General features: G+C 40.3%; 1 protein-coding gene across 2 annotated transcripts; it reads right to left on the bottom strand.

Moving 5' to 3' along the window:
- Nucleotides 1-5,471: 5,471 nt before the first annotated feature.
- Nucleotides 5,472-8,622, bottom strand: tekt4 (tektin 4). 2 transcript variants are annotated; one of them, XM_004539065.3, is made up of 8 exons: nt 7,960-8,622; nt 7,441-7,511; nt 7,188-7,331; nt 7,021-7,107; nt 6,784-6,919; nt 6,558-6,712; nt 6,272-6,488; nt 5,472-5,560 (listed from the first exon to the last, which is right to left on the bottom strand). In XM_004539065.3, exons 1-7 carry the CDS (start codon nt 8,479-8,481, stop codon nt 6,275-6,277), a joined length of 1,329 nt encoding a protein of 442 aa, XP_004539122.1. In that variant the 5' UTR covers nt 8,482-8,622; the 3' UTR covers nt 5,472-5,560; nt 6,272-6,274. The 2 variants fall into 2 exon arrangements, with proteins under 2 accessions (XP_004539122.1, XP_004539120.1); XM_004539063.3 differs by having other exon boundaries at nt 5,472-6,488.
- Nucleotides 8,623-24,475: the final 15,853 nt, after the last annotated feature.

The following is a 24,475-nucleotide window of genomic DNA, read 5'->3' as shown; positions in this document are numbered from 1 at the left end:
AGCCTCTGTGACTGCAGACATAATCCCCCCCCCCCCCCCCCCCCCCCAACATCTTTTCCTGCCGATTCACCATCGGTTTGTGCGGGGAGGCCACAGTTTAATCTGTGGTTAGCATGGCCTCCCTGACCACCATTTGACTCTGTTTCTCCATAAATCACAAATATAAGACTTACCGAAACGTTTTAATGTGTGAGTCATTTTTATTTTTAGAAGTCGCCCCAGGCCTTGATGTTGTCCTTGAGGCAGAAACCAGGTCGCTGTGAAGCAACGTGAGGAGAGGGGAGACAATGAAGCTCAAGAGCTCTCTCTAGTGGAGGCAATGATTGATAGGAAGATTTTGCTGTAACTCAGACTGTTTCTGCGGCTGGAAACTGATGAATATGGCAAAAAGTTCCAACAATAAGTGTTCAAATAAAGTAAGACCGCAATGAAAATGTGATTATGCTTTCAAGCTATTGTGTGAAACAATATTCATTCTTTTTTGTCCTGGTTATGCACATTCTTCGGGGGTTTTTTGTGTTCATTTGGTTATTGTCAAAATCCTGGGTCACAATATACCTAGGTCATATCAAATATTTTGGTATTGGCATAATTGAAGGCATATTTGTAAGGCCATCATGAACAGATGGTATAGGCAGAACTCCCTCACATAGGACAAATGCAGAAATTAGTGAGAAAATAAAGGTTCGGGAGCAGCTGGCTCATAACATAACAAACCAAGGCAAACAATGTTAAAAGAAATTAAAGAAAAGTACCATGTTTATGAGTGAAAGACAGAGTGAAACACTTATGTCACAGGAGCAAACTGTAGTGATTAGTCAATCCAGATTGCTCATGGGTTGATATGTGCTTTGACAAAGTAATCAAATTTAAGGTGTTATAGAAACTTTAATGCATATGAACTATGCTTTTTTATACTGACTTCTCTTTTTCAATGGTTGAACTTTTAACTGGAAAGTTCACAAGGCAGTAAATGGCACCAGAAAGGGGATTTGAATGGGGAACTGAGAGATTTTAATATTTGCTGGCACCTATGATTAGATTTACAACCACATTAGTACATGAAGATGTGGCGCACTCAGTACCTGTTATTCATCCACTGCAGTAAGTACATTTATTTATTAACAGCAGTCCATTTAATTTATGTAAACAACTTTCTTATATTGAGACTATTGCTGAAAAATGTAACACTTAAGAATAGATTTGTCTGGTTTTATGGATATAATTGTCTACAGGCTTGCCTGTCGCTATGTGCAAACTAATCTAAACAAGTCTTCTGTTTTGAATGAAGAGATGCTGGATTAAACTCACTTTAAACCACATCCACACACCTTATGTTTTATTTTCATAAATATTTGCTCACTCAGTGCTGTGGGTGTACTCAGAATGTATCTCCTTAGCACTACTAAAAATGAGGCACTGAATGACTGTTGTTCACTTCTCATTATAAATAAAACATGAGGAGTGCCTCATGTTTCATTTTGCACTGAGAATTTTCTTTAGATATCACAAAGTCTAAGCAATGGGATAATTTCAGTCAGGGATGTAAAGCCTGTGTGATGTTATTTGGCCATTATAGACATTAGCAAACAGGGAACATACAAACACACAATCATACATATACCGCGATCTTTATAGTATGATGCTGTGATGGTGTTTCATTCTATGCTATGCATAAATTCCATTCAGTGCACATCTGAACTGTCAGATGTACATATGTATACAATTTTGGGATTTGTATACACTCTACAGATGTTGGCATTACACTGTCCTAATCAAATTTCATAACATCTCATTAAGATTGTTTCACTTGTCTAGGAGGAGATAGGGAACATATATACAGTACAGTCATTATAGCATGCTTCTGCAGGGAATAGAGAACCAAAATTCATCTGCAGCGATGTGAAAGATTCATTATGCAAATACTTGATTCCAGTTTTTGGTCACCACTTACAAATATGTCCAAACCAATCACAATCATTCATCAAATATAATTTGCTCAAAAAGAAGAAATTCCATCCATTTTCTTAGCCAAAAGACACACAATAATTGTATTTTGTGTTTAGCTTGTGCCCCTGAGATCACAGAATAGCACATAGCACAGAGATGAGGCAGACAGAAAAAGAGGTGAGGGACAGCTGCTCCCAGGGTGAGAGAAGATCGCTCGCAGAGTCCTTTGGCGCTGTGGGCAGACACTATCCAGGTACAGAGAGAGAATGTGGAGTTGTTGGTGACGTGTAACACTGCTGCTGAATTTTAGAAAGTTTTTTGTGTTTATTTAAAAAAAATGGGAATTGCCCTGCTTCCTTAAAACCCATTTTTAAGATTTTAAGGAACCATTAATTTCCCTGCTGTATATCTCACTAGGATATACAGCATATCCTGGTGGGATATACAGCAAGGACATTGGAATGTCGCTCGGACTGGAGAATTGTATTTGGATGGTAACAAAGAGAGGGAAGGTAGTCAGAACAGAGGGGAATGAACTACCAGAAGGCAATATTGCAGACCTAGAGGACAGCTACGAGCACCTGGGGATCCCACAGGCAAATGGGAACCATGACGAGGCTGCTAGGAAAGCTGTAACCACCAAGTACCTGCAGAGGGTCAGGCAAGTCCTGAGGAGTCAAATGAATGGTAAGAACAAGATCCGGGCCATCAACACATACGCCCTGCCTGTGATCAGGTAACTTGCTGGGATAATCAGTCGGCCAAAGGAGGGGATAGAAGCCACTGACATAAAGACCAGGAAGCTCCTTTCCATGCATGGAGGGTTTCACCCCATCCAGCAACCTGAGGCTGTGTGCTGAGCAGAAGGAAGGAGGCCGGGGACTGGTGAGTGTCAGCCCCACAGTCCAGGATGAGGCAAATACCTCAGGCAGCAGAACCCAAGATATAGGAGGAGGAACCGTCATGGAAGAACAAGCCCCTGCACAGTATGTACCACCGGCAGATAGAGGAAGTGGCTGACATCCAGAAGTCTTACCAGTGGCTGGACAAAGGTGGACTGAAAGACAGCATAGAGGCTGTAATCATGGCAGCACAGGAACAAGCTCTGAGCACAAGATCCATAGAGGCTGGGGTCTATCACACCAGGCAAGACCCCAGGTGCAGGCTGTGTAAAGATGCCCCTGAGACAATCCAGCACATAACAGCAGGGTGCAAGATGCTAGCAGGCAGGGCATAACTGGAACACCATAACCAAGTGGCCGGCATAGTATACAGAAACATCTGTGCCCAGTATGGCCTGGAAGTCCCGAGGTCCAAATGATAAACGCTCTGTAGGGTGGTGGAGAATGACCGAGCTAAGATCCTGTGGTACTTCCAGGTACAGACAGACCAAATGGTGGTGGCTAACCAGCTGGACATCATGGTCGTAGACAAGCAGAGGAAGATGGCTGTAGTGATAGATGTAGCGATACTGAATGACAGCAACACCAGGAAGAAGGAGCACAAGAAGCTGGAGAAGTACCAAGGGCTCAGAGAGGAGCTTGAGAAGATGCGGAGAGTGACGGTAACAGTAGTCCCAGTTGTAATCGGAGCACTGGGTAGGGTGACTCCCAAGCTAGGCGAGTGGCTCCAGCAGATCCCGGGAACAACATCGGAGATCTCTGTCTAGAAGAGCGCAGTCCTAGGAACAGGTAAGACACTGCGCAGGACCCTCAACCCCAGGGCTCTGGTTGAGGATCCGAGCTTGAAGGATAGATTGCCCGCAGGGGTGAGAGGGGAATTTTATATAATTTCTTATAATTTTTTCTTGAAAAGCCAAGGGAGGGCCTAGCCCTGTCAGCCCATTCATACCAGCTGTCCCTGTCTGTACCTAACACTGTTTTCTTCTGTTTACAGTTTCTCTGAGCTGTGTCACCAGCACAGCAGGGGTGATCCGTGTGTCTGGATATGAGGGGGCAGATGTTAATGTTTCTTGTTCCTATAAGACGGGATTTCAATCTTCCGAGAAGTACCTGTGCAAGTCAAACTGTGGCAAGAGTGATGTTCTTATCATGACGACACAACCGAAAAACAAAAAATACTCCATCTACGATGACACAAAGGCTCAAATCTTCACTGTGACGATCTTCAACTTGCAGAAAAGGGATGCAGGGAAATACTGGTGTGGCATCTCCTTATTTGGAAATGACATCTACGCTGAAGTCACAGTGGATGTTGGGCAAGGTAAATAAAATGACCTTATATAGTTATTTAGTATGTTGTAGTTTTGGGGCGCGGGGTTCTCTGACAACAGATGGATTTGTCAAAAGTAGCTAGAGCACACTGGAGAAGGTTTTCAAAACAAAGCATTGACAATTTTTTTTGCACTTACATTAGTGACACTCGTCAGCATGAACAACATTTGAGCAACATTTGACCTTTCTGCACTCCATGTGTCACGATGAAACAGAGGTTTCTCTTTCATCGTGAAACATGGAAGGAAGCAAAGGATACACACAAAAATAAAAAGTAATACAGTACAGATATAAGCATGTTGCTTAGATAAGAGTCAGCACACATTTTTGGATGACAGGATAAAATTAAATGTGAAACTTATTTTAGTTTTTTGACATCTTTTTCTTTGCATTTACTTAGTCTCTATTTTAGCTTGTGACAATTTTTGATGTTTATCTTTCTGACAGACAGCTGCTGTAACAGTGTGACCAAAATAAAAAGCTATAAAGAAGATTCCGTGACCATCAGTTGTCCTTATGAGTCTGAGTACCAGAACAGCCTGAAGTACATCTGCAGAGGAACACGGCCCTCCACATGTCTGCAGCAGGCACTGATCACCTCTGACAACAAAGAAAATGGACGATTCAGACTTGATGATGACAAAGTGTTAGGAAAATTTACAGTGAGCATTACCAGACTGACCCGAAGGGATTCTGGTTTATACCTTTGTGGTGTCCAAAGAAACAGTGGACGAGATGTTTTCTCTGCTGTTGAGCTTCAAGTCAAAGGTGAGAGTTTATAGTTATGTCTCTTATGAAAGCTAATACAGAAAGTATTTATTATATATAATGTATTTTATTATTTCAGAAACAGGAAGCAAAAAATATTGCTGTACAGTAAGATTTATGTTCTCCTAGATAGCTCTTTTTCTTTTGGGTTAAAGGGACTTAAATGTGATGTAAATCCTCATGCATTCAAAATTTCAATGATTTGTGATTCTAAAATAGGAGTGCTCATTTAGCTATTAATGAAATAAGGAACACAAGGTACCAAATGCTGATCAGTCTAGAGATTTGGTGCTATTTCTGCTGTTTAGACAGACTGGAACATATGATATGTGGATATTATGATACCTCTGTGCAGATTTTATTCTCTTAAATATTTCTTTTCCTGCAGCAATTCACATTCTGGTTTACTTTCTGCCCGCACCTCTGGTTATAATGCTGATACCGACAGTGGCTTGGATCAAGGTTTATAAATGCACCAAAGTGAGAGGTAATACACACATATGCACACAAACACATATATAGATTTGTCCACACACAAGCACTTTAATTTATTGTTTTCTGTGTTGCTCCAGCAGCTGACATCGCCATGAACAGAATCACGATAAACACTGAAGAAGCAGGAGAAGTAAAGCTTAAGGATCATGTGAGAGGAAAATACATGAGACAGTATCAGAAGCATTTCGAAAGTGCAATGTTTGCTGCACCGTACTGGCGATTTAGCTTGCTTTGACAGTGGTCCTGTAAATGTTACGTTTATTCTCAGGAACATCTTCCCACCATGTCCTCTAAAATGTGTACATTATTTCAATATTACATTTCTGTAGACTCCTATTTACTCAGTTTAGGCTAAAAAAATCAGAGAAATAGATGCACCTGGTGCTAGTGGGCCAAAGAAATATGTTATCATCAAGAAATTGTTATGCCATGTGTCCATCTTATTGTGACCTCTGAATTTCACTGTGAGTTTCCTTCGTCATTGTAATCTTTCCTTCTATTTGTTTTTTAGACTTATGAAAACCAAGCTGTTGAGGCGTGTTTCAATTTGGGTTCTTCTGAGGAGCGGAACAACTGGCACATCTATGATAATGATGATGGTGATCATGTGTATGAAGATATCCCTGAGACAGAAGATATGTGTTTTACTTATGAACGCTAAAAGGACAGAACCAAAACAAACCGAACAGTATACAAAACTGTGATCAAATATGTGGTCATATTAATGCCTTTAGTACTAAATGTAAAAAGTCATCTTTATATCGGTCATAACCATTTACTAATTACAGCAACACAAAAAAGAGCCAAACAAAGACGTGTTGAACCTTTCAGTATCCTGACAGTGCTGAAGTGGTCGGGTATCGTTTACGGTGAGTCATGCACTTTTCCCTCTCGATGAACAGTGAGTGGGTTTTGCAGTTGATGTCTTTCTCCAACGCCATGCGTGACTCCTCCAGGCGAGACAGGGACTCTCTGGCTTTGCTCAGCTTCTGCTGTAGAGATGCCAGAGTGGCATCAATCTGCTTCACCTCCCCTTCCAAACTACAGACAGAAGCAAAAAATCAGAGCAGCGAGAAAGACAAAGCAGTTTATTGTTTTGTGCATGCATACCTGAGTTGGGGTTCATCTCTGCACAGCTCCATGTTGGGTCTGAGGGAGCGAAGGTAAAGTCTGGACTGAGCTACTCGCAGTGGAGCTTCTTTGTTGTGAATGGCCTGCTGCAGAGCCACAATGTTTTTCTCCTGGGCACCAATTTGCTCCAAGATCTACACATGAGATAATACAATCAATCATCAACTAATAACCAGTCATTTACTCTGTCTGTCAGTTCATCCACCTGTTTGAGCTGCATATTGAGCTGTGTCTTGGCCTCATTCAGCTCCACACAGCGTTCGCTAAAGGCTCGGTCAACACTGGAGCACTGGACTCTCAGATCCTCAGCCGTGTCCTGCAGCACCTGCTCTACCAGCAATCTAACACACAAGGATTCCATTTGTTTAAAGCAAATAATAAATAATGAACCAGGATCAGTTTCAGATTCTGCTGCAGTATATGAACTAGTATGTGCTCTAACCTGAGACTGTTGGTAGCCTGTTCCTCCTGCACGGCCTTGAACAGGTTGTCTTGTGTAAACTTCGTCCATAATGGGTGGCTGGACACCCTGCAGCAAGTGAAAAAAGTTATCAGGACTGTTTCTCGTTTTTTTAGGTTTATGTAATATCTCCAGCTGCTCAAACTCACTGTTCTTGCATGGCAGCTGAGCTGGGATGGTGCTGCGTATCTGAACTCATGTTACTGTGTCTTCCGCTGTGGTCATCAAAATGGTAGGCCTGGTACTTATCAGACCAGTCCATCTCTAAAGTGTGCTTGGCTTCTCTGTTCAACCTGATGCATAGACACACATGAAATAAAAGTTTCTGTTTATAGTTATATAAATATTTCATGTTATGAAATTCTACATGTTATGCAGTTTTAAACAGAGTTTCAAACTTACTTGATTTGACTGACAACCTGAGCTGTAGTTCTCTTCAGAAGAGCCTGGACACTCCTGATCAAGTCCACTTCCTGCAAAAGACGGAGTCATCTTACTGGTTAATGTGTTACTGCCATCTGCTGGATCTCATTATTAAACGTTTTACTCTGAAAATATTACAGTAAGAGCTAAGATCAGTTCAAATATGTTTAAATATCACCGAAGACAAGAAAAAGCAGACATTCTTAGTTTGTTGAGGTGAAATCTGCCACTGCCAGTTGATCAGATCACACTAGTTCACATTTGCCATTAACTTAGGTGCGATTCTTTCCCTTTAATTTGAAAAGCATTATTCCAAAATAAAATATCAATGTGTCTAAAATATCCCATAAGCAGTAATTGGTCAAATATCAAATTAAATACACTTTTGAGAAAATGTATCCAAATACAAATTTCACTTTAATTATAATTATACGTTCAGATTTTTGCAAGCCCACACTTAGGCGATATTATTTTGGATCATGAAATATTGTCTATCACCTTGAACAACTCTTCCTCCACAGTGTCTCTGACCAGGTCAGCTCCCAGCCTTCTCGCCCTGCAGTTCAGGTTGTCTGTGGCGATAGCATAGGGAATCTCGGTGGCATCCAGCGCCTTCTCCAGCCGCATCTTCAGCGCCACCAGTGACTCCGTGTCGGCCAGCAGCTGCTCGATGTGCCGCTGCAGCTCAGACTTCCAGTAGTGGATCTCTTGTAGTCTCTCTCCCAGACGACGCGTTCCCTCGGCCTGTGTCTTAAAAGTGGATGCATCGGTGTCTTGGTACAAAGTTCTGGACTCTCGCTGAAGGCTCGTAGCTTCGTGGCAGTCGGTACCGGCTTGCTGAAGTAAGTTTTGGTAGTTGGAGAACCATTCAGTCGGGGTGTATTTAGCCGAGCGGTACCCTGCTGTGGCTAAGCCCGAGGACGGCTGTGGGGCCGCTACAAGGTGATCTTTCTCCGGGACCCCCTGAGCTACAGCTCTGCTGTCATAGTGAGGTCGTGATACTACAACATCCGAGCACATTTTTTTTAACAATTCAAATGGCCTGCAAGAAAAAAGACGCGATTTATTTGGACTGATTAAAGCAGATTTTGTCCCAAATAAAAAGTAGCAGCACTAACATTAACAGTCCGGACCAAGCTGTAGGTTTGTTTGTTTGGTGTTGCCTAGTTACGCATGTTGGCTCAGATGACACGGCTAATCATCAAATGCTAGTATCAGTCAAACAACAAACCTAAGTATATAATAATACGATAAATAATAATAGAACTCTGGGACCAATTCAGCGTATACCAGAAGAGAACCATTTTAAATCTCTGTAGTATAGTATACAGAATTTGTTGTTTAGATGCTAAATATAATATAATATAATATAATATAATATAATATAATATAATATAATATAATATAATATAATATAATAACCTTTTATTGTCATTGTACATTTACAACAAAATTATGGGTGCTCCAGGCTGGGAGCAGGAATAAAGTATAAATAGTAAGACAACAGGAATAAATAACAAACTGGTGAAATATATGCAATATATGCAATCAAGAGGAGTGCTTGGAAGTATTGCAAAGGATTTGATCTGAGTATAGAGTCATATGAGTGGCCTGAGTGATGAGGATTATTCAGACCATTGCTGCGGTAGTGAGTGGGAAGGGGTGGTATGTGGGGGGACTTTCTGATTCAGGACGGTGGTGAGGAAGCCTTTGATCCAGGAGCAGGTGGTCCAGTTTGGTGTCGAGGATGTCTGGGGTTATGGTGTTGAGCTTGAGCTGTGGTCCACGAAGGGCATCCTTGGCTCTTCCTGTTCTCAAGATGATGATTATTTGTGAAATTATTACGTTAAAACTAGAGATGGACCGATCCGATATTAGGTATCGGTATCGGCCCGATACTGACATAAATTACTGGATCGGATATCGGAGAGAAATAAAAAATGTAATCCGATCCATTAAATATCAAAAAAGCACCTCACAAAACTTGCAACACCGCATAACTCGGCTCATAACAGTAGCACCTCGGAGCAGTGTGCTCACGTGAATGAGCGGCTGTGTGTAGCCTCCCTACCAATCCAGCGTTTCATCTCTGAGAAAGCTATCCCAGAGAGAAGTAAAGCAAGTGTGTAAGTTCATCTCTGAATGTTAGTAAAACATTCCCACGTTAAGCTTAACAACCAATATATGGAGTGACTGCCTCTTCTCTCTCCCTCCCTCTCTTGCTGCTACTTCAATCATGAAACTGCTTAATGATCAGCTGATCGGCTATTTTGTTGCGAGTCCATCTCTCTTCTTTGTTTTGGGCAAATGATAATTAAATCATTTTCTTGGTAGAGGGAGACTTTTGGCACTTTATTTTAAAACAACAACTCCAAAGTTTTAGGCAGGTTATATGCAGCACATCTTTAGAAATTCTAAATCTAAATACACAACAAACAAACAAACAAACAAACAAAAAAACTTTCAGTGGCAATTTTGACAAAATCTCCAACACCACTGCTGAAATAAGGCCCCAAACCATGATAGCACATCCAACAATACACTGATGAGTTGCTTTGTACGCATAGTTTACATATAAATTCGTGGCTGTGCAACAGGGGCGTTGTTAGGATTTTGAAACATTGAAGACTTAGCCCAGCTCTAAAATCTTTCGATTTTCATCCAACAGTTGACCTGTTATAACAGTACAGACGTTCACTAATATATATGTAAACACAAGGTGTGTAATATGACGTATTGCCTCCTGTGGAGGTGTAATTTATCTGCCCATGGACTGCACATGTATCTGGATCTGTTGTTGCCTTGTCTCCTGGATGAGAGCCACCTGCAGTTGTGCAGTAGCTTCTGGCTGCATCTGCCTTTGATGAAAACGCGGAATCAGCATGTCCCCGGCATGTACAATATGAGACATATCAGGATGAAATTCTGGTGAAGGCAGTATTTGGATATACTCCTCATCCAAAAGCTATTGGCCTAATGAAACAGTCCCAGGACAGCAAGAATAGCACAGATACAGATGAAATTATTATTTTTTTTTTGGCCTGTCCCGTGTGGCTCTTTTGCCATCAGAATTGTTGTCTAAAGGCAAAGAAAGATGCCCAACGGATTTACTTTACCAAACTGACCATCCCAGCCTTGCCGTAATGGTCCATTTGATTCACCTTTTATTGTTTATTTTATTTTCACTTACTGAATACGGGACAGACTTGACTGGGGGAAAGAAGGGGAGAAAGAAAGAGGGAAAGAGAAACAGCTGAGAAGAGGGACGGGGGAGAAGGGCAAAAGACAAAAACCAACAGAACGGGCAGAGAAAAAAAAATGCATATATCAATCACCTGGATCACCTGCTGAGAAAGAAAAAAGATGTAATTATTGACTTTTGTAGATAATTTACAATTTGGGTTTTTTAAAGTGTCACAGGTATGTGAAAATGTCACATGTAGGGCACATCATTTAAGTTATATCAAATAATACAAATGAAGACAAACATATCAGAAAAAATAGGAGATGAACATTAAATAAATCAAGAGCAACCATTTCACAACAATAAAACTAGTGGGGATTACAAACGATTTCAGTAATTGTATATTAAATTCTGCTGCTATTGTCAAACAGAATAATCTAGTACTGGCACTGTTTAACTGTTTTTCTTATTAGAAAATTTTATTTCAACAGTATCTTCTGTTGTGTTGTGATTTTTTCAGTTTGACCCATCTCTTCCTCACTGTGCTAAAAGGCACAATGCTGTTTTAAGGTCTGCCTTTTCGTGCACACCAAAAATTCATGATTTCCAGAAATTTAAAGAAGAACCAACAAAGAGCAAACAGCAGATCGCCCCGTGCAAGGGCTGCAGGGTGTTAACGTGTTAGAGCAGTTAGCTCGCTAACGCGTTAGCGCCGTGCAGCCCCTCGCACGCGGCGATCCGTGTGCGAGGGGCTAACAGAGATTTACCGTGTTAATGCTGTTATGGTGTTAACCTCATTTTAATGAGATTAACGCTGACAGCACTAATTTCAAGTATAACGTAAATTGTTTTCTGTGCAATACATTTGTATCCCTTGTTTGGATGCTTTTAATGCACAAATATATTTGATACCCAGCTTATCTGTCCTTGAAGCTGTATGATACACATCTATTAGTTAAACTGCAGGAATTTCTTAATGGCATACAGGCCTGGATGACCTCTTATTTCCTGCTTCTAAATTCAGATAAAACCGAGTTTATTGTACTCTAAGGCCTGAAAATAATAGAAACATGGTGTCTAACCAGATACTACCTCTTGCCCAGTGTTGGCTGGGTTGGCTCCAGCACTGATGAGGCAAGCTCAGACATGAGTGGTCATCTGATGGGACTAGTTGGTTAGTGAGGGAAAAGAAAAAAGAAGAAAGAAAACACTGTTAAGCAAAGAATAGTGGAGGGCATTTGTAATAGGGTTTATGACAGACGATGGACTTTAGCTTTTGTACATCTGCTGCACTCAGTTCCTCTTCCTCTGCTGCCTTGGGTGGATGTCTGCTTATGGGGACTTCAGCTTCTGAATACACATGTCATAAGAAAGTTTTATGCCTTTTTTGCATGAAAATTTCAGTGCATTGGTCTGTTGTGAATGCTATGGGTATGTTATGATTAAAAAAATACCTTTCAATTTGTAATATTTGTACTTGTGAACTATAACCAGGGCACACAGCAGTAGCAGTAGCAGCACAGAGCGTGCAGCAAAAACCACATAGACTGTGGCATCTGAAAAACAGAAGCCAAAACAGAACAGAGTAAAAAAATACATCAATTTCAGGACCAATACCAAATGTTTACCATAATGTGGAAACATAGTTTACCTTTAATAGACTTACCGGGGACATCTGTTGAATTTAGTCCTACGATTTCCAATATAGTGGTAAAATTTTCAGTGGTGGTGTGCTGCAGAAAGACTGCCAGAGGAAAAATACTTAGCTAATTTAGTTTAAGTCCACATAGCAACAGGCCTCTGTGCTTGGTAGCATTCATATGTCAGTTGACCGGTTCAAAGTTTTGAATCACACTGACGCTATTCATTCAATTTACTTCAGATTTATAGCTACTTACTTCTTATAACAAAATATCCAACAGATTGTACAACATTGTACTATAACATGGTATATTAAGTCACTGAGATATGCTGTTTGACTGGAGTTAAATAGAAGAGAAGAAGAGAATAGAGGAGAGGAACTGCTGATGTAAATGTTGATGTTGAAGGACAGGTATTAGTGACTAGATTAAGCAGCCCTTATGATCACCAGCACCAGTTCAAAGACTTCATGCTCAGTTGCAAACAGGACTCTAAGCAATGCTGTGAAAAGCTAAGTATATGGCTTGATTATATAGCTTCTAGAACAAACCTGAGCAGCAAGAACTTGGAAGTAATTGTTTTCTGTATGACTGATGATTGTGGAGCAATATTGGCCCACTCTTCTTTTGCTTCAGTTCATTCAGGTTTGCAGGGATTTATTTATGCACAGCTCTCAGATCCCACCATGACATTTCAATTGGATTAAGGATTAGACTATCTGTTGCAATTACTGACTTTAATGTGCTGCAAGTGGTGAAATGATAATTTCATGATTTTTAAAACTGTTTTGTTTAAACAACTTTTCTCTATTTAGTTTTTGCATACAGTGTACAGTAGTGGTATGGATAATGATTTGATAAGATGAGCTAAAACAAGGTGTAAGAATATCTCCCCCCAACGCTGCCAGGAGCGGCTCACCAGGTAGAAGCTGTAAGTAAGAAAGTTATCGGCTGTTGAAAACAGTTTGTAATATATATTCAAAATATTCAGAGCTGTGTGAAACCATACACTATACTTTACAAGCTGCTGGCTTGTGGTTTTCAAGCTTATGTTTTCTGCCTATGTGGCGAACAAGCAGTTGCAGGGTTTATGACAACAATCCTCCATGATACCCATGAGCCTTGGGGGAGGGGGCGGCTACATGCAGATATCGTGCTAAGAAGTCTGTGAACCTTTTTTAGCACATAAACCTAGATAATTTAACAAGCAGATAGGTTCAATATCTGATAAGCTTTGCATGAAAAAAAGGGTTGGCTTTATTATTTGGGCAAGAAGATGTTATCTCTGTGTCAAAGGCAGCAACACATTTTGTTTTCGGCACTTCTATTTTAGCAGAGGTTTGTTTCGTGTGAATGCTATGCAACTATTTTTCACATGTCAGATAAGAGAACATAGAAATGGTGCTAGTATAGCTGTAAATATGTTGTTTTATTCATATTTTACATCTTATGCCTGTTATGCCTGCTTATCTAGCAGATAGATATTTTAACAAAGGCAAAATAGCCACAGATTACAGTTCTATAGAAGTTTGATTAGTTTAACTAATCAAAGAAAGAGATCAATAACTAGTCAGGAAACCAACAGGGCCCAACATTTCTTGCTCTGTGTAGTATTGTTTTGTCACTATTCTGTGCACCTATTCTATTCGTAGCGTGAAACCCATTATAATAGTTTTTTTTATTTTCTAATGACATTAGAACTGCCAACAACAGCCCGTGTTTGTACAGAGGGGACCAAAAGGAGGAATTTACAGCTCAATTCACTTTGTCCACATCTACACATGTTCATCTTACCCACTGACAGTTGAATCTTTGTGTAGTTTCCAACTCTCCACTGTGAGTCTGATCCACACCAGTATGTCCCAGCATCAGCTGCTTCCAGCTCTGTAATCCTCACCAAGAAAGAGTTGGAATAAGCATCATCTTGCAATGTGAACCTCCTTTGACTGGTTACGTTTGTGCAATTGTTGCGATGGTCTCCCTTACAGAAAAGCTTCTTGTAATCCCAGTTTTGTGCAGGATAAGGACACCGCAGAGTTAGTGGATGTCCTACTGTGCCATTTATTTTAATTGAGTTGAGACAGCAGCACTCTGTCAGATTGAAAAACAAAAGATATTCAATACTCAAAAAATATTAAACTTTCTTGGAGAATGTTTGACAGAAACCAGTGCCATCTTAGGGCTGATGTAATGAGGTATAACTAAGACCTCTCACCTTGGACTTCCAGCTCAACCAAAGTGAAAATGTCCAGCTCAGAGTTTCTGTGGATACCACAGAGGTATGACCCTGAATCATTTTGAGTCAAATTGTTAATGGTCACTGTGAATGTTCCTAACACTTTGTCATCATCAAGTGTGAATCGTCCATTTGATTTGGTGTCAGAGGTGATCAGTGCCTGCTGCAGACATGTGGAGGGCCGTGTTCCTCTGCAGATGTACTTCAGGCTGTTCTGGTACTGAGACTCATACGGACAACTGATGGACTCATGACCCTCATAACTTTGGATTTTGGTCACAGTGTCACAGCAGTTGTCTGTCGAGAAAGTAAAGAATATCAGAAGATGTGCTACTGCTACAGAATAGCTAGAAGAGACAGGTTTGTATTTTCACGTCATTCAGACTCTTTTTACATATAGGTATGCTCTCAGCCATCACCCTTTCTATCCTGAATTTACAGTTTTCAGACTTTAAATTCTTAAATCATTTTCAGTGCAATCACATTATAAAACTTTGTAAGATGTTTTATAAAGTTGCATTTTTTTCCCCCAACAGTTACTATGCTTCTATGACAGTTTAAATTTATTTGTATTTGTAAATGTATTTGTATGTATATGTCGTGTAGGCGTATTTACAGTGTTGTTACTGTTCTTCAGAGGTGGTAAAAGTAAAGAGTGTCAACTAGTGTTGAAAAATACTCCAGTAAAAGTTGAAGTGCAGATTCAACTTATTTAAGTGCACCTTATTGTACTTAAGTACAGCTACTTCCCACCTCTGCTGTTCTGACATTGACATTTGACCCCCCCTCCCAATGATGTCAACGGTCACATTTCTATTTAAGACTTCTTTATCTACTAATACTATTATCCTGAAACTGTTGTCATTACTTTCAACTTCATTCATTATGAATTGTATTCACATTCAATGTACAATTAAATTTTGTCAAGCCTTTATTTACCTCGGACTAATTCCAGCTTGACTTCAGTGTAGATATCGCTTCCAGTTCTGGTCACCCCACACCAGTATTGCCCAGCATCCACAGAATGAAGATCAGAGATGGTTGCTGTGAAGATTCGTGTGGTTTTGTCATCATGGATCCTGTATTTGTTTATCACTGGATTTGATGTTGTAATAAGAACATCATAACTGCCACAGTCATTCTTGCACAGGTACTTTTCATATGATTCATAACCCTCATCATAGGAGCAGAAAACTTTAACCATACTGCCCAAATATCCAGTCACATGGATCACCTCCACTGCGGTGGTCACACATCTCAGAGCAACTGTAGAAATAATGTGAAAACATTATGCTTTGTCAGCTTTCATACGAGTAAAGTAAGTGCTTTTTTATAAGAAATAAACAAACCCAACAGAGTGTGTGGCGGAGTGTGCTCCATAATTCTAAAACAGATAAATGTACTATTTAATCTACACCTGCCTTTAATCTTTGTATGTTCACTTATCTAGTCATTTAAACAACTTACTGCAGAGGGTAAACAGCAGGTTATGAAGGCTCCACATCTTTCCTTTGGCTCATCTAAATAGAATTATGCGCACACAGTGGTCATTTCAGGCAGAACTAGACTGTCAGCACATAGGGGATGGAACATTTTAGATGGCCCTTCCTTTAAAGGCGTTTCAATTATTTGTCTAATAGCTGACATATGCCATCTAGTGGTGAAAGTATTTAGAAGTATTACATAAACACCACAATGAAAAATTCACAAAAATTATTTAAGTATATTTTGGAAACTATACTTAAAGAATTGAAAATCCAACACCTTCAGTACAGAAAAATGACCCATTTGAGGTTTATAATTTCTTTTTATTATTACTCATACCGAATTTCCTAGAGGAACCCACCTGAGGAATTAATAAAGTTTTATCTTATCTTATCATGTATTAATACGAAAGCAATATTAATCTGCTAATTGTGCTTTGGAAATGTTTTAATAATTGATCACCATATTGGTTTATTCTCCCTTACAGAAGCCTGTTTAAAGCAGGAGGACTATATTAGATTGAAAGAACAGCCATGAGTCGCACTAATTTTCAGAATCGTTGAAGCACAGGGCTGGGGAGGTGGTGTGACAATTTTAAAATAAACTACAAACACCTGGTGAGGGTATTTTTTGAATGGGTTTAATCACACGTTGCAACATGGAGATTGCACTCTGGTCAAATGCCAAAGTGGTCTCTGAAAATGGATGCCACACTGATCTCTTATGTACAACACACAGAAAAAGATATTCCACAACTCTTACATGTTGCCATCACATTATCTCACATGCATATACGTTTAGCTCAGTTCATCCTTGAAACCAGGAGAATTACGACCATGCTGTCACCTCCCTACCTCACAGAGACGAACACCAGGCACCCAATGCCTATCTATCCAACACCCTGGATGTCTCTGGCCTACTCACACTGTGTGTGGAAGGTCTCACTGTGTGTGGAAACACAGATGTGAAGCTTTCCTATATGTATATAACTATGTGACAAGGTGATACTACTATTACTAAGGGATGAAAGGCTGACACTTAGCCTTGTACGCTCTAACTGAAAACTCAAAAACCAGCTTTATGTTTAGAATCTATCATTCTCGTGGCTTTTACTTAAATGTTCTATCTGAATAGTTATTCTTTTATCTGATTTTGTGTGGACGTCAAGTAAATGCATCACTTTGTAAAACTCTGGATACTGTGGCTCCTCTACACATCTTCAAAGCTTCAAAACAGACTCTCTGGTGTTTAATGCCTAAAATGTTAGCAAAAAGTTTAGCACTATGGCTAGTGTGAAATATCTGCTACGTAATTTTTTATATTTTATAGTTACATGCTGTGACATGCTTTCTGCTACAGTCATTTCACAATTTCACAGAAAGATTCTAAATCATCTTTTGTCAAAATGAAAAGTTTAATTTTCTTTCTTTTCTTTTTTCCCCCCGCCTGTCCCGTTTGGAGCTCCTCTCTGCCTATGCTCCAGGAAAAACCACGAGGTCTAGCTCAAAACTAATGCTGTCCATCCCACGGACTAATCTCAAATCCCGTGGTGATATTTCCTTCTCTGTGGCAGGTCCCAGACTTTGGAATAGTCTGGGATCTGCACAAACACTTGAGCAATTTAAATCATTACTAAAGACACATTTCTATGCCCTGGCTTTTAACACACTATGACCCAAGCATTTTGGTCTTATTTGAATTAGTTTAGTTATTGTTTTAATTATTTTATTGTCCTATTATTGTTTTTTATTGTTATTATTGTATTACATTGTTGCTTTTTAATGCCATTTTTATATTGTTAAGAACTTTGTGCAGCATCGGCTGTTTGAAATGTGCTATATAAATAAATTTGACCTTGACCTTGGATCTTTTGCCATCAGAATTATTGTCTAAAGGCCAAGAAAGATGCCCAAAGGATTCACTTTACCAAGTGGACCATCCCGGCCTTGCTATATTGGCCCATTTGATTGACCTTTGTTTTTATTGTTTATTTTATTTTATTTTCAGTTGTTACATAGGGCAGAGGTCCCCAACCTTTTTTGCGCCACGGACCAGTTTATGCTCGACAATATTTTCACGGACCGGCCTTTAAGGTGTCGTGGATAAATACAACAAAATAAAACTAGTACCGGTACCGAAAAAAAGAAGATTTATTCATAACACACGTGAAAAGACCCAGGAAAACCGAGTTAACGATAAAAACGATAACAAAATAACCCTGAAAACCGATAAAAACCCTCAAAACCATACACACCTGAGCCTCAACTCTCGCGGTCCGGTACCAAACGACTCACGGACCGGTACCGGTCTGAGGCCCGGGGGTTGGGGACCACTGACATAGGGGACAGACATGACTGGGGGAAAGGGAAGGGAGAAAGAAAGAGAGGGAGGGAAAGAAAAACAGCGGGGAAGAGGAACGGTGATAAAGAGCACAAAACAAAAAAGAGGTGGGGGGACAAAAAATATGTGTGTATATATATATATATATATTAGGGGTGCAACGATATTCGTATCGATATTGAACCGTTCGATACAGTGCTTTCGGTTCGGTACGCATATGTATCGAACAATACAAAATTTGTAATTTATTTTATCAACTTTCCTTCTGACGATGCTGTCTGTGTTGAGCGCTGTAGCTGTAGCTCAGTGTCTCTCTAGAAGCTCCTCCAGTTGCTCTCTCAGGAGATGTTGCTCAGACAGTTGACCAACGCACATCAGTGAATCTGCGTTCGACTATTCCGCCTAGGCTGCACTGTCGAGCGCAGATCCACTGAGCGCTCAACACAGACAGCATCGTCAGAAGGAAGAGTGCAGGGCAAGCTAGCGAGACAGAAGTTAAGCTCTCCTTGCAACATGGACCTCCCCCGCCCTCATTCAGATCTGGCGTTTGGAATTATTTTGGTTTTCATGTGACGTATGACCCTGAAGGTAAGCGCGTCATGGACTAAAGTAAAACAGTATATTGGATGTGCCATGCAATGCTCAATTACATGGGTGGGAACTAGTGTGTTAGCGCAGTTAGCACGTTAACGTGTTGGCCGTCTAGCCCCATGCACGGGCGATCGGCGGTGGCTCGTTAACAGAGATTTGCCGTGTTGTGGCGTTAAGGTCATTTCAATGAGATTAACCTGAAAGCACTAGTGGGAACACAACGAATATGACTGCACATTTACGCCGACATCATCCTAGTGCAAAGACAAGTGGAAGCAGACAAAAACAAGCAAGCATGCTACTAACTTTAGCCGAGTCATTTAGACAGCTGTTAGCACATGATTCTCCTTATGCTGCTGAGAATATAGCCCAGAAGAAGCGGATAGTATAGCTTTTATTTTGGAAAGAGCCATTTCTCTGTAATAAACTCTCTTTTCCAAAGATGAGTGATTCCTCAATCAGATACATGGCTTGCAATATCGCTAGCCCGACGTCCCGGGGCTAGCGATTTTTTCAGTCGGGCTACCAAAATCTATCTCTTCCCTGCCCGTTGGGCTATTGTAGGAAGGAAAAATATATGTCAATGCTTTTGCATTCTTTCAGAAATGTAACTGGGTAATTATGTCATTGGCATCGGTGAGCCACTGTCAATATGTGACATATTGAAATCGCGTTTGAATTTGCGCTTGTTTTTTTGCTTTCACTTTGCAATCGTGCGAACTGTGTATAGAGAGCGACAGCACTGATCTGTGAGTGATGATAATTTGCGCACCAATTCCTCTCGTTAGCTTACTATGCAAACATGACAAGTGAAATCTCCCGCAGCAAGCTTAAACATGTGAGAGGTTGATCGCGCAGAGAATCGCTGAGCTTATGTGAGTGCGTGTGTAAAAGCAGCAGGATATATATTTCAGTACTGCTGAGCCAAATAAGACAGGTCAGGGTGAAGAAGTGACAGCCAAAGAAAAGCTTACCACAAAACGGAGAAGTTATGACAAATCAGACTATAAGGCAAAAAGAAAGTGCAGCTTTATGGTTTCATGGACAAAAGAATTTCTGTGGCTGCAATATGATGAGCTAAATAACCAGGGCTGCACATAAGTGGTCCGCAGGTGCGCATTCGCTGTCAAAATAAAAAACACGCACAAGGGTTAGGGTTAAATTTAAAAACTGTACTTTTGAGTTAAAATATATATTTATAATTTTAATAAATGACAAATTAAAAAGGCATGAACATTTTTTTTGTATCGAAAAAATATCGAACCGTGACACCAAAGTATCGAACCGAACCGAACCGTGAATTTTGTGTATCGTTGCACCCCTAATATATATGTATGTATATATATATATATATATATATATATATATATACATATATATATATATATATATATATATATATATATATATATATATATATATATATATATCACCTGCTGAGAGAGAAAAAAAAAGGAGAGAAGACAAACAAAAAACAGAGAGCAATATAATAAACAACATCATCATGACAATCTATTTGAATATAACAGTAAATACTTAATATTTGGGCGATCGTGGCTCAAGAGTTGGGAGTTCGCCTTGTAATCGGAAGGTTGCCGATCGAGCCCCGGCTCGGACAGTCTCGGTCGTTGTGTCCTTGGGCAAGACACTTCACCCGTTGCCTACTGGTGGTGGTCAGAGGGCCCGGTGGCGCCAGTGTCCGGCAGCCTCGCCTCTGTCAGTGCGCCCCAGGGTGGCTGTGGCTACAATGTAGCTTGCCATCACCAGTGTGTGAATATGTGTGTGTGTGTATGGATGGATGACTGGATATGTAAAGTGCTTTGGGGTCCTTAGGGACTAGTAAAGCGCTATATAAATACAGGCCAGGCCATAACATTGAATATTATTGTGCAGCCTGTACGATTGACAGCGCACAGTGTGCGATTGACAGCGCACAGTGTGCTTTGAGGTAGGAGCCAAAAAGGGTGTAATTTGTATCTGTGAGCACCCGTGTGTACACCTGTGAGCATGAGTGCACTTGTATTCAAAAGGTTCCTTCATGTAACGATCCGCTAGAGGGTGTGGGGAGCCATAGCCCCGTCCTCCAGAGCATGAAGCAGGTATGGAGGCGATCCAGACATCCAGAGACCCTCAGAGCACAAGAGACCAAGAAAGACCAATGGAGGGGCAACCGTGCCACTCTCCCGGAAAGAGCTGAGGAGAGCCCCAGATGAGGGGTCACCCAGCAGCCGTGGAGCAGAAGCCAGAGGGGGTTGCAGTGTCGTGCACATGAGCTCCAATGGCAGCCTGGTGTGCCAGAGTGGACTGAGCCCCAGGCCCAGAGGCCAAGGGCACCCCACCACCCGAAGGGGCCTGACCGATCCACAGGCGCCAGGCCCTGACAAGCAGCCACCGGCAGCCACCCAATCGGACGGTTATGAATCAGCGAGACAGACTGCCCGCTGCAGTGGTGGTCCTGTTCTGGCCTGCAAGTATTTGATTCGTCCTTCCACTTCTGTCCCATGTGAGAGACTGTTCTCACTTGCACGTCACATAGTAACAAAAAAGAGAGCTGCCTTGAGCTCTGAAAATGTGAACAGGCTAGTTTGCCTAAGTAACTGAGTAGCTGAAAGAGACAGACAGTAAAAAAGCATGGAGGTATTGTCACTCCAATGGGGTTTTTACGTTTTGCACTAAAATCTTCGATGTACTGTGCAAAATAATTTTGACTAAGGTTACTCACAGTTTAAAGGTGAAGCTGGCCAAATAATCTTTTCTGTTTCTGCCTTATTTTTTTAAAAAGGAAAAACTGCAATTTACGTTGAAATATTTATTATTATTATTTAAAGATAATACCATTTTGAAAATGTACTTAAACTACTTAAGATAACACTTTATTTTTAAGTCTGCCCAATTTTGGCCAGGGATATTATTTTTTTTCTTCTCTGTTTTGCATTGAAATGCAGTTTAAATCCTTTTTCCCCATAAATTGAAAGTTCTTGAGTTTACAATATTCATGTCCATTATTTGATTCTGTCACCCACTAAAACCCTTTTAAATTAAAAAAAGACATTTGTGCTTTGGGGCAAATTTTCTTGTGCGATTTAATGACTGCAATTAATCAAGATGAATTACTTACAAAGCCTCATTAATTTCTTTAATTGAGTCCCACCCCTAATATATCCGGTCGTTAAGTCTGACGTCACTAGCCGTGTCTGGGCCTAAACTCCACTGCAGGTCCATATATCAAACGATCACTATGGCATTACTGAGAGTTGAAAAACTGTCTAAGGTCTTTCATCTTTAATAAAATGATCAGCGTTCTGCTCTACCAGGTGTAACAATTGAGTTTAACATCCAGGCATCCATGAAAACGGAATTTATGACAGTTAGAAGTTAGCAGGAAGTTAGCTCGCTAGCTTCTATCTAAATACAATATAGCATGTCCTGACTGCGGGGTTTTGGAAACAAATTAAAACGTACACCTCTGTTATCACCTCCAACATAAATGAAGACAGAAAACTAAACAGCAGTGACGTTTGTAGGGTTACTGAAGTTTGGCTAGCTGGTATATAATGATGTGCTACGTGACCGCTAGTGACACAGCTATGTTAGCATAATGTAAACAAGCTAACTTTTTTTCCACTGGATAAAAGTTAACGTGAGTGTTCTCGGTGGTCAGGAACAAATGTAATCACATGGCAGGATGCTGTAAAAGGACCAAACTTCAGCCAGGAGAACAACTGAGATAATCCATCCACGATACGAGGTTAGTTATTCATATACTGCTGCATGGGTTGGGCTGTAGTTACATCCTAAGGTTTTAAAAACTGAGCTTAAATAAATGATTAGCGGTAATAAAAGCCGAGGGAGGTCAACAGTGATCACTGACTGTTGTTGCTTTTTGAGATTAAATAGAAGAAAATACAAAACATTAGACATGTTAACAACACAAAAGCCATATTAAACGCAGACTACTTTAGGCCCGGAAGTAGGATTCGTCATGTCATCACTTAACGACTGGATTGGGAGCCGTGTTTTTTTTTCTTTCTCTCACCCTCTCTCTCGCACTTTTTTTCGCTACACTCGAGCCTTGTGCTTTGCGCTCGAGTGCATTCATACAAGCACTTTTTTCTATGTTTGTTTTTTAGGTAAGTGCACCAGAGAGCAACTTAGGGTTAATATCTTGCCTAAGAATATTTGGCATGCAGACTAGGGCAACCAGGGATTGAGGCACACCAAACATTCGATTACTAGATGACCTGATCCACTTTCTGAGCTACAGACTACACAGTATTTTATTTTAAAATGGATTTTCTTTTAAATAAAATAAGTCAATCTGATGAATTTTCAAAGCGTTCCTTTAATTTTTAAACATCCCAAAACTTGTTCACAGTTTTGTTCATTTAATAAGAGAAACAAAGGCACTAAGTGTGGACAGTGACTGTTTTTTCTTTTGTTAACAACCCGTGACAGGTCGTTAAGAAAATAAGCATACATCTGGAAAGTCAAAAATGGTTATCCTGAAAAATAGAAACTTTAAACAATTTTCTTTCTAAACAACAATTTATGTTGTACATGTTCTTATTAAAATATTTATAACTTCTCTCCCACACTCCATCCTCTGTCATATCATAGGTATACAAAACATTGACAGTATGAAAAACAGTATAAAATAGTAAATTAAAAAAGTTTTGCAATTAACATACATGAAGACCAGTCCATTTCAAATTAATGAGTGATACAATCTGATGTCTTGTCCAGTATATCTATGCACCATAACTACTGTATTCAGAGTTACACTAACACATCACCTGCAGGGGTCAGTGCCACACTCAAAGAACTGTATAACTTTTGAAGGAGGACAAAAATCTGGTCTCCTCAGAAGAAGATCAAAGCTCCTGTCATCATGCTTCAATAGAAAAGACTGGGCTGGTTTGAATAACCGACCGAGTCAGCAGTTTTGCGGATGTTTCTGTGTTTTTTTCTTTTGAAATGTTTTATTTTCTTTTTGAATATCTCAAGAATACAGTGGGGCAAAAAAGTATTTAGTCAGCCACCGATTGTGCAAGTTCCCCCACTTAAAATGATGACAGAGGTCAGTAATTTGCACCAGAGGTACACTTCAACTGTGAGAGACAGAATGTGAAAAAAAAATCCATGAATGCACATGGTAGGATTTGTAAAGAATTTATTCGTAAATTAGGGTGGAAAATAAGTATTTGGTCACCTCAAACAAGGAAAATCTCTGGCTCTCACAGACCTGTAACGTCTTCTGTAAGGAGCTTTTCTGTCCCCCACTCGTTACCTGTATGAATGGCACCTGTTTGAACTCATCTGTATAAAAGACACCTGTCCACAGCCTCAAACAGTCAGACTCCAAACTCCGCCATGGCCAAGACCAAAGAACTTTCGAAGGACACCAGGAAAAGTATTGTAGACCTGCACCAGACTGGGAAGAGTGAATCTACAATAGGCAAGCAGCTTGGTGTGAAAAAATCAACTGTGGGAGCAATCATCAGAAAATGGAAGACATACAAGACCACTGATAATCTCCCT

This window comes from Maylandia zebra, linkage group LG6 (genome assembly GCF_041146795.1).
Source record: "Maylandia zebra isolate NMK-2024a linkage group LG6, Mzebra_GT3a, whole genome shotgun sequence".
Classification (NCBI taxonomy): Eukaryota; Metazoa; Chordata; class Actinopteri; order Cichliformes; family Cichlidae; genus Maylandia; species Maylandia zebra.
The sequence above is the reverse complement of the archived record's forward strand: the minus strand, read 5'-3'. Positions and strand labels throughout refer to the sequence as shown.